The 11,788-nt window shown below is 36.0% G+C and overlaps 1 protein-coding gene across 2 annotated transcripts in view; it reads left to right on the forward strand.

Annotated features, from left to right (window-relative positions):
- Positions 1-6,609, forward strand: part of VTA1 (vesicle trafficking 1) — a 40,992-nt gene extending 34,383 nt beyond the window's left edge. Inside the window, exon 8 of one of the 2 annotated variants that reach the window (XM_072855980.1) lies at positions 4,446-6,609. In XM_072855980.1, the coding sequence (XP_072712081.1) occupies positions 4,446-4,591 (146 nt within the window). In that variant the 3' untranslated portion in view covers positions 4,592-6,609. The remainder of the gene's footprint in view (positions 1-4,445) is intronic. The other variant, XM_072855979.1, reaches the window with a different exon arrangement.
- Positions 6,610-11,788: the final 5,179 nt, after the last annotated feature.

The raw sequence follows: 11,788 nt of genomic DNA on the forward strand, positions 1-11,788 counted from the left end.
CACAGAACCACTCACATCCATACTATTAAACTTTTAAACCTTCTAAACAAGGTAGTTTGTGAAGGCTGCCAATATTGAATGGTCTCTAGCCTGCTCTAACCACAAGTCATGCCCAGGAATTGTTTGGGAAAGTGCTAGTTTGCATGGGCCAAAACCATACTGGAGTCTGTTCCAGCAGTTTGACAGTGTAGACAGTCAAGTTTGAGTGCTGAGAAGCATTCCCTGGCACTGTTGAATGTACTAGTATAGGCATAGCCAAACAGGATATTCCACATATTCCTGCAAGACTCTTTCTGGTAGTAAGATCAAATGCATATTTTTAAAATAAATTACATATTTTCTTTCCTTCCCATAACATGGGAGAAGCAATTTGATTAATGCTATGGTGGGAGAGAAACTTTTGATGGAGAAGAGTGGAATATTTTATCAAAAGAAAATTAAGTTAAAGTCACAGTATTCCTTTGATTTTGGTCAGCGTGAATCCTTCAATAATTGTCCTGTCCTGTGGGAACAGGTTTTGGAGTTTAACATTGACTTTTGAAAGTGTCAAAGCTTATGCAATTAAACATTGGTTAATGTCTCTGACAACAGAATGTAGAGCTACACAGCAACTTTGTATGTGTGCAAGCACTTCTCTGGTGTAGTTTGCTTAAAAAATTTATTACTCCTAGATTTTGCTAACACTAAATGCATTCATGATTGTGCTACGCAGACTTTTTATAAAATCTTCTTACATTACCACATGCTCCCTTCCACAGGTGGCATAGTATAGAGAAACCATTTGTCCATTCTAGTTGTGTGTATAATAATGTTTGATTTTCTACACACAAAGTAGAAATAATAATTTGATATTTTGTGTGTTTTCATGATCTTAAGAAATCTTTGAGGACTTATATTTCAAATATCTTAAGTGCCTTAATAGGAAAAAAGAGCATCTTGTTTCAAAAATCATTTCAGTTACCTTTGCAATCACTGTTTTTACACCAAGTTGCATTATTAAAATGTTCTTAAATCAGCTGCCTTGTATTTGGGCAACTTCATAGAAAGGAAAAACATCTGATGGATAGAAAAGGATACCAAGGAGAAGCAGATACATCATGTAAAATACAAATTATTTTCATTCTAAAACTGCTTTTTTCCCCCAACGTGATTTTCAGCATCTCTAGTCAAATCGCCTTTTGGGTTTCTCTTTTTGTTCCTCTAAAACTAAGAAGAGTCATGCTTGTTGACATTAGTTACGGATTCCATGTTTCAGTAATAAATGTAACTACTGTGCTAATAATTTCAGATTAACACAGAAGCAGGTTTGTTTCACGATAAATACAGTATACTTTTCCCATCTCAGTGTTGTTGGGCTTTTTTAGAGCTCAGAATCAGGATGGCTGAGGTTGGAAGGGACCTCTGGAGGTGATCTGGTCCAACCCCTCTTGCTCAAGCAAGGGTCCGGTAAAATGGGTTGCTCAGGACCATGTCCTTTGTGTCTCCCCCTGCCCCTGCACTCTCCCCATGGTTTAATTTGCAGCACTGAAGGAAGAATTTTGGGAAAAAATGTCACTGTTAATTCAAAAGACAGCTTCTGAATCTCTCCAAGGATGGAGACCCCACAACCTCTCTGGCTAACCTGTGCCAGTACGCGGTCACCCTCACAGTAAAAAGAATTTCCTCATGTTCAGACAGGACCCTCCTGTGTTTTAGTTTGTGCCTATCACCTCTGGTCCTGTCACTGGGGACCACTGAAAAGCACCTGGCTCCATCCTCTATGCACCCTCCCTTCAGGTATTTATATACATTGGTGAGATCCTCCTTGAGCCTTCTCTTCTCCAGACTGAGCAGTCTCAGCTCTCTCAGCCTCTCCTCATGTGAGAGGTACTTCAGTCCCTTCATCATCTTTGTGGCCCTTCACTGGACTCTCTCCAGGATGTCAGTCTCTCTCTTGTACTGAGGAACCCAGAATAGGCCACAGTACTCCAGGTGTGGCCTCACTAGCGCTGAATAAAGGGGAAGGATCACCTCCCTCCACACTCTTAATGCAGCCCAGGATGCCATTAGCCCTCTTTGCTGCAAGGGCAGATTGTTGGCTTGTGGACAAATTGGTGTCCACCAGGACCTCAGGTCTTTTTCTGCAAAGCTGTTTTCCTTGTCTCCAAAGCTGCTTAACTTAGAATACGTAAATTGAAGTCAGTTACTAACTTTTGTGGATATACCTTTGATGTAAGTACAGACATTATAGTTAAGTTTCACATTATTTTGAAAACTTAAGAACACAGAGCTGTTTTATTTATTTCTATTCTGCTTGTCCATTGTGAGTGCTGACTTCAGTAGGAGCTGAGGCCACTGAGCACATCAAAAGATCAACACCCTTACTGTGTAAACTTTGGTTTATAAATTTAAAATTGTTAACTTTTTTCCCTTCAGTTATGTCATAATAGCATCTGAAGTAGATTTCATAATAAATAAGGCTTTATGCCAGCAAAACATTAATAGAGCTTAAACTGTAAAAATAAGATTAGACTGGTGAATTTAGGCTTCCTTCCAATAAATTAGTTGAATACTGGACTGATGCCTTGGCCAGTTTTTAAAGAATGATTTTGTAGTTTCTTTTGGCATCATAGCATAAAGCCACTTTGAGGGGAACTTGGTCTTTTTAATTTCTTAAAGATGTTCAGTAATGTGGTCGCAGATTGACCCCAGCTGCTTTTAGCCTGTGACTTTATTTAGGTTACAAAATAACCTGAGTGTGTGCCTGTGTTTATGCACTCCCTCACATGTATTTACTCACATGTGTATGTATTAAGAGATTTAATGTGGCTTCATTTATTCACCAGTAAACTAACATATATTGCAATGATAATGAGCCCACCAAGTTGTCGTGTGCCTCAATTTTCAACAGTTACTTTGTGGTTATATTTATTTATTGAAGGGAAAATAAGTAGACTTCTAGAGTATATTGTAAAAATTGATAAAATTAATCTTAAGAGCACTTACCCTTCTGCTTTTTATTGAGGTAGGGCTGTTTTGAAAACCAGCAGACCAGTCTAGTTTTTAATATTCCCAGGTTTTCTGTTTTATTTGTTCAAAAGCTGTTCTTAAGTAATAAGATTGGGGAAAGGAAAAGCAAATATAATAGACATTTTCTGATAAGAACTGAGATTCTTTAATAAACGTTCTCACAGTATTGCAAACAACAGTTTTATTTTGAAAGAAAGGGATCCAGCTAACTGAAATTGTACCATAAAAATTACATTTAAGTATATTCATGTCCTTGCTTAAAATTAGAAAGCTGTGCTTAGCTAAATCTTTGTTTAATCAATTTTATATAAAATCTGTGGTGCATTTTAAAATGCATTTTTTCTTTAATCTGTGAGATCTGTTCATTGCTTGTAAGATGCTGTGTGGGAAACCTATTAAATAAATACATAATTCTTTAGTATTGCATATAATTATTTATCTGTGTCCATAAAAATCAGTCTTTTACAAGTTAAGTTGTTCTGAAAGAACATGAGTAAAGGTTTTATAGTTTATCCATACGTTACTGGAGTGGCATGGGATTAGCCTTAAAACTCCCAGTGAATTTGTGGGTGGAAGGAGGGACAGTAACATAACTGTGCTTTATTTTACGCACACATCAGTGATGCTATTCACATATTAAATCTGCCAGTTAGGGCATAAATCCATACTATGCTTTCTAGAAGACTGAATGCACGTGTGTGAGCATTACAGAATTCCCAATGTCTTAACTTATGTCAAGAAAATACTCTGATTAATAAATAACAGGTAATTGTTTTATACTGTATTACAAGAATATTTTTTGCTAGTGTTCTCCGGTATTACAAAAATGGGCACATTTAATGAGATCAATCTTGTTTTCAGTCATCTTACATAAAATTGGAAACATAAACATTACTTGGAGAAAACAGAAATATAAAATGTGCAAAAACATGCCAATGAGAAATGCTTCTACATTTTGAAAAGTTATTCCAGTTGAGAAGAAACAGTTTCTAACTATGTATTATTCCTGAAGAAGAGAGCAAAGTAATTATACTGTAAACACAAAAAACACTGTCCTTGTTTCTTGCAGGTTGTAATATGATTACAGCTAACTCATTGTCGTTAAAAAGCTCTCCTTTGCTGCCTTAGATGAAGAGCAGATCTTTCTCAAAGGTATTGACTTACTTTTGAAAGGCACTGGGTCATTCAAATACCAGTGTTTAGAAAGGTCCTCTTATATTTTTCAAATGCCAGCAGCAAAGAAGTTAAGCATTATATGAATGGAAAGAAAAATGAACAGAAGAAAAACTGTAGCTTGGTCTTTGTAAAATTACCACAAATATTAGCCTGGTTTTCATAATACTACTGCAAATATAAGTAAAACACAGAAATCACATCAAAGGAAGCCTCAGTCAGATTTCTTTTATAGTAACTTTGTAATACTTATGTTTTTGCAGGGGAAGTCCGTTTGACACCAGAGGACTTTGCCAGAGCTCAAAAATACTGCAAATATGCTGGCAGTGCTTTGCAATATGAAGATGTGAGCACTGCTGTGCAGAATCTACAGAAGGCCCTCAAGTTACTGATTACGGGCAGAGAATGAAGCCTTTATCCGACAGATTCATGTGTTTTGCCTAAAGAACTAACAGCATATTACTGTACCTGTTAGGGGAGTGGAGTTATACAGAAGTTCTCAATCCCATCACCCATGACAATGAAATCACTGGTTCAGTGTCAGATTAGCAATTAATGGTACAGTAGGAATCTCTGTTTTCATTTTACAAACAGTGGAGCTAGAAACATATGAATGCAGTGGCTTGATGTAAGCAAAATACTGAAGAAAGTACTGTAAACACTGCTCAAGAGTTAGAATTCATCTTGCAATATTTAGATTATCAGAATGGGAAAATGCTGAATCTGTAAAAAACTTGAGCATAAGAATGTCCTGTTAAAATTCTTACTCCGATTTTATTATTTCAAGCAATTATATAGTAAGTATAATAGCTTTAAAATGGTAACTAAGATTAGTGCTTGCCTTCTGAAATGAGAGCATGTTAGAAGGCTTGACAGATCCACAATGGGAAGGACTTTTTTCTATACGTAAATTATTTGGGTATTATCGGAGGCATAAGTCAAAGTTGAGAGAGACTTGAGGACATTTGTATTTCATTTTAAAACATGCTGGAAAAAACATCTCTTGATACTTCAGAGAGTGTAATTTTGGTGTTCCAACCCAATCCCCCACAACTGTACGGACTGCTACATGTTTTCTTGATTACTGGTTCTTGTTCCTTTTGTGTGAACACTTACAATTTTGTATATGTATGGGTAATTAAGAGAAAGTACTAATATTTATCAGAGATGATCCTGAAACCAGAGGCAGAGATTCTAAACAACATGAACTTTTAGGGAGATTTATTTCGTAGCTTTTCCATCTTTTTAAGAGGCTGAAAAGAAGGCCTGGTTTTCAGCCATTAAAGCAGTATAGGTTCATCTCTGGTATTAGTGTCATAGAGCTTCATATTTCCAGCTAATATTCTTCCTGTCTGCTTTGTTGTGGAGACCTTTTGGACTTGGGATTTAATTAAAATATCTTGGAAACTGAATTTTGAGTCTTTATGAGGTCTGGCCTTGCGACTACAGAGCTCTTGATTGTTAAAAATCCATCCATGCTGTTTAAAAGAAAGAAAAAGTAGCCTTTTACCGAATGTGACATAATAATTGAGTACACTATAAAGCACGTCTGATTTATGTAGTAATTTTAATGACATATTATCTGACCCGTCTTTCTTTCCAAGCTGCCAGATCAAATCCATGTATTCTTTATAGCTGCACTGCTTTGCAGTGACTGAAAGAAGTCTGATATTCAAAGCAAAAAGATGAGGAAAGGAAAATCAAACGTAAGCATGCATTAAAGTTTAGCTGGTCATATCCTTTTTAAGAGTGTAGAGTCTTTGACAGCAGGTTTGAAAAGGGTAGTATGAAACCTGTAAATGTGTGCTTAAGTATTTTAGTTGACTGAGATTTAATAGATAAAATCTCTGGTATTGTTTGTGTTGCTTTCTGATATGGGGTAGCATGCTAATCTGGACAGTGATTTGGATTAGATTTTAATTGTTTTGGGAAATTTAGAATAAATCAGTCTGAAACTTTTTGGCAGTAATGCTGTACAGACCTGGGCAATAAGCCTGTGTTTTGTACAGTGCTTCATGCAAGATGGAACCCTCACTTCAGTATCAAACTGAATTACTGTAAATGATTCCATCTATATTATTGTGGTGTTACACTATGATTGGAAAACCTGCTTTTCAGTTGAAAGAAGGATGCAGAACATTGATCCATGTAGAAATATATATATTGCATTGCTATAAAAAAATCAGAAGTTGCTTTCATTTGGGGATCATACCATTATTAACTAATATCAGCTTCAGTCCCCAGCACTTGAAGGAGGAAAGTCAGTTTTCCTGTTTCTATTTATAAAATAATTAAAAGAACTTCAGGGCTTTTATGTTACATGGAAAAATAAGCAAGCTATGATATAATACTGTATTAATGCAAGGCTTTTCAATTAAAATTGATATTATTATGTTATAATTGATGTTATTTTAAAATAATAAAATTGATACAATTTGTAATTGGTATTATTATGATATAATTATATGAAATGGAAGTACATAACTAAGAAGGCTGCAAATGAAAATTTAAGTATTTCTCAAAGTCTATAAAAGATTGTCTGTTGGCCATGATTATGTTGAAACTCTAGGTTCCGCTAGGAGACCAGGGAATCATCAGTAAAAAAGCAATAAGCAATTAAAAAGCCATAAGCAATTTTTTTGAGTGATCATTTACAAATATGTAACCTTCTTCTGCCTAGAAATAAATTAAAGTAAGTGTCTCTGAGGGGAATGGAGATGAAAATGCTAATACAAAAGTTTAAGAATTTCTTAGAGAAGCTATCAGGACATTCTTTCTGAAAATAAACTAGTGTTTAGAAGATTTGTCATAGAAAATTCTCATGAATTCTGTAAAACCAAACATATCCTAATACCAACGTTCAGACCACAATACCTGAATTAGCATATTGAGTTTTATTTTGCATAAAATTATTTTGCATTTATTTTTTAATTGAGAAGTTTTGTAACAGCCCATCAAACCATGTTTGAAGCCACATCTTTAAGCTGCTAACATTTGATGCAACAGACTCTTGAGTATTTATCATCCAAACTGATGCCTAAAGTAAATTATAGCAAAATGTTTCAATTCCATTAAGTATAGCCTCTGGGACAGCTTTAAATGTGGCAGATAGCCCAAAAGTACAAACCAATGTTGCAGAAAAATTCAAAAAGTGTACCTATTTGAACATGTCAGGAGAATGTAGGTAGGTAGCCTGTAATTATTCCAAATTGGAATTTGTGGTAGGCACTGGAAATTATGGCCCCATTGTTAAATATTGTGTGAGCTTTAAGTGTTGACTGATTCATTTTACAGCCACTCTGAACGGTAAAGTATCAACCCATAGCTCCTCTTAAACCAATTCCCAACACGTACGGGTACAGTATTAAATAAAGGAGAGTGCCGTTTTTGTTGCATGCTACAGCCGACAATTCTCTCTTCTTCAGTATGATTGCCGCCTATATACTTGCTAGCCTTTTTTCTTTGGATTGCAAGTTCCCTGTCTTCTCAACCTTGCTTAAGAAAGGAGAAAGAAACGTTTTCTGTCACACATTCCATGTTCAGTTTTGCTACTTATATAAGCTAGAATTCTAGTAAATCTGTTTGTTTGTTACTTAAAAGGTTTTTGGTGTTACTTAATGTTTTTGCAGTTCTTTATACTTTCACCTCTCTGCAGGGGAAGTTCCATATTATACTTCAGGATTCCTACAAAAGTCTTTGAAAAGTGTTTTGCTGAGCAGGTTATTGTTTATGAAATGGTGGAGATTTTTTTCAAATGTGCACTAATTGAATTTACTAATACTGGAGGTGTTCTTTTCAAATTGTTGCAGTCATTTCAGGTGGAATTTTTAATTATGTCCTTTGTAAGTGAAGTTTCAGAGCCACAGACTTAAGTATGATCATATTCCAGAATGTGATTGTAATTGTAGTATTTCATGCTATATAATACTTAGCTACAAGAAATCAACAACAGAGAAACTTACTGTCTGAAGTAGGACTGGGGGGGTGGGAGGTGGTGTGCAAACATGTGTCTGTGCATTTATAATATAATGCATGTAAATTCAGTGGTGGGCTATAAGAATGCCTTCCAAAAAAACATAATTAGTACCTTGTTTACAAGTATTGGGGAAATGTCAGATACAAATACATAGATACTGCTGACAAACGTTATTCTTAGTGCTAAACTTTAAATGTACTAGTATAGTGCCAAAAGTTAGCTTTTAATTGTGCAGTATTCCAAATGAATGACCTTTGATTTTTACCTTTTTCATGTCAACAGTAAAATAAGAGCCTGGTACAAAAAGAATGAGAACACAAATTTGGAGGAAGTTAGATTTACGAAAGATCAAAGATAGTTTCTGTTATTGTAAAGTCTTTGTGGTACTGTTCTGATTGAGATTGGGAAGTGCCCTGGCTTATAAAGTATAGTTCTTGCTTTCTTTTAAAATGTCCTTTGTTCTGCAGTTTATGGAATTAGAGCCTGAGCCTGGATATCTAGATTAGGAAAACCTAAAGTTTGATGCTAAGTTTCTAAACCAGCAGTGCATCCTGACACTGACAGCAACTGTTCTTCACAATCACCTCAGAATACCTATTTTTAAATGTTAGAATTTTAACCAAGTTTGTTGGGAAGAGGAGCAATGCTTTTTTCTTATGGCGTCGCCACCTTTCAGTGCACAACTGTAGTAATGAGAACTGGAGAAAACATGAATTTTGCATTAGATATTTCACTATCAGCAAGAAAAGAATATTATGTTGCCAGCAGAGCTCCTTTTGTTTACAAGAGTATTGGAACAGTCTGATTGTGGAGATGGTTCTGAATGTAATGCCCTAAATGATCTCAGAATAGGAACTTTGTAAATAAGAGCATTGAAAACAAACTTGAGAGTGGAGACATATGCCAGGGGAGAAAAAGAAATTGCCCTCTCTACAGGATGGGAGGGGGCACAGAAATGATTGCGGAAGAAAATGGAAGAAATACTTACAATCCCACATGGGATGGGAGCAGGGCAAGGACTGGAGTGAGGTTAGAGTTGTTAGCTGATTCCTTTAGAACCCTGAAAGAGATGAGAAAGAAGCTTGAGCTTAAGGCAAAAGATTACAGGAATATAGAAGAGGTGGGGAGGAGCACTAGAATGACAAAAAAACCCCACTTTTTTTTACCTCAAACTGGGAAAAATGTGAGTTATAGCACAAGAGAAAGTTAACCTAGCTGAGGAAATGACAGCAGAGACTAAGTCTAGATCTAAAAGGAAAGAAGAAAAAAATATAAGATGACAGCATTCTGAAAATGGAGAGGAGCAAATCTTCTCATCCTTGGAACCTTTGCACTCATTAAATATGTCATATTTGTTAAATAATTAAAATTGATTTGATGTGGCCCTTTTGGAAAACTTAGGAAACTACATAAATAACTGCATGGTATCTGCAGAGAACTACAGAGATCCATGTTTGTCCTTAAAATGCTATCTCCTGATTTTGTGCTTTCATTCCTGTTTTTATTTGCCTCCCCTTTTTCACTGTCTGTGTTTATTCTGTGGTGTTCCCATATCTAGAGGGGAGGTTGTTGTGGTTGAATACAATGCTAAGTATGAGTGATAGCCCACATGTTTAGACATTCTTGGGTAGTTCTCAGGAAGATTAACAGGTCTGCGTTTTACCTGGTATGTGCTATGGAGAAAAACATAGCGATTGTACTTCTCTTCTGAGCTTCAGAGGCTCTTTGGCAGTAGTATGGCTTAGGTTGAGGTCACCATCTAAGTCACATGTAATTTGTGGATGGGATGGAGTTGGGAGGTATTGCAAGTACTGCGGAGAACTGGGAACAAATCTGTGACTTTGACTGAAGGACTAGAATGGAGTGAAACTGAAAGCACAAAATACAAAGTCACTCACTTGGGTTCTAATGAGAATATTTTTTAATAAAAATTAGGATACTGGAAGCTGTAGTAATTCTGATCAGCCTCACCTAGTTCAGCAGGCTAATGCGAATTGGATGAGATTGTTTCAGTATAGAGTAAGTAAACTGTCACTTACAGTACTGGTTTTGATTCTGATCATTGTTGATGAAAGTTATTTACTAGTAAGAGATGCAAAGAAGGGATACTGAGATGATGAAAATCTTATCTATTGAAAAAAGATTAACTCTAGTTAAGGAATGGCTTTCTTAAGGCATTAGGGACAAAGCATTAATTTATTTTAAGACATCTTGATAAATTTATGGATTGGATTGCAAGACTGAAGTGGTTCTAGAGTTAAAATGTCAGTTTTTCAGTCAGTATTTGGGAAGGTTTTTCTAGCTTCTGCTCAGCCTTGAGTAATGATTCCAAAATACCTGGAAATGTTACTGTAAAAAAAGGTATTGCAGGACCTGAGACATTGTGATGACCAGATTTCTCCCAGTGTCTTTCAGTGACACATCATTTTGTCTTTATTAGGTCTAATGGTTGTTATGATGCATTGTAAGCATTTTGTGAATAATAGTGAGTGAGGGGCAGAATGAAGAGATTTTTATGCATTGTATGAATTCAATACCTAGTGTATGTTTGCTTGTGACTGTGGAAGAATATCCACAGTCTTCATGTTTCTGAATGCAGACACCTTTTAAACTTGCAATAAGAAAAGCTTATCGAAGATTTAGATGTATAGCATATTGTCAAGATATACAGCACTGCTCAAAATAGAGGCCATGTCTCCTGGTGTGAATACAGCTTTGCAGGAACTAGCTCATACTGAAATCCCTGTAAGCCATGGTAAAAAACAGCAAATATTTATTTTGTGCTGAGGGCAATCAAGTGTATCAGCATAGTCTTGGGAAAAATACTTTATTCAGTGTAGATATTAAATCTGTAGTTGTAAAATAGGCATGCAGGTACTCATGACCACTGCACTTCAGCTCAGCAGCCCTTTGATAATAAAAGCTTTACATGCATCTGGTCTTTATCCTACACTTACTTGCCTGAGTAACTTCACCCATGTGAATGGTCCTATTGAGGCAATAAGAGTACTCATGTACCTAAGTGTTTGCCGTGTTCGGGTAGAAAGCTTTGCTTGTTGTTCAGTAAAATATAGCTAGAACAATGGCAATGGCTTTAATGGATCCAAGTGTGATATGGCGTTAGTTCTCCAGTGTGGGGGTTCTAACCTTGTCATCTTTATACTGACAGATTTTGAGAAGTCTTGACTTTTTTCCATTTATGTTTTCTGTTGGGAAATGCTGAGGTTTTATTTGTACTTTATACAAAATAATAAAAATAAATCTTACTGAACCTAATTGCACTGGACTTGCAGAAAAGGACAGTACTCCTTTGAAGGCCCTATCAGTATATTTTATGGTACAGATATATCTAAACACAGCTCCTGTTAGCTAAGAAATTTTTATTCTCAGCAACACCTGCAGGAACGTGCAGAAGCCCCACAGTACAAGCCCTGCCATATGTACTGCAGGTGGTCATGAAAGGGGGCACCTTCTATTCTTGTTCACTCTCAACCACCGACCTAAGTCAGAACATTCAGCTCTCTTTTGAAGAGAGCATTGTGAACACTACTGAAGCTTTCTTCCCTTTACCACACAGCTTTAGATGATAGATTTTTCCCACAGATTCTTTGGAGTACTTAGCAGTTGTCC

This window comes from Ciconia boyciana, chromosome 3 (assembly GCF_034638445.1).
Source record: "Ciconia boyciana chromosome 3, ASM3463844v1, whole genome shotgun sequence".
NCBI classification, from domain to species: domain Eukaryota; kingdom Metazoa; phylum Chordata; class Aves; order Ciconiiformes; family Ciconiidae; genus Ciconia; species Ciconia boyciana.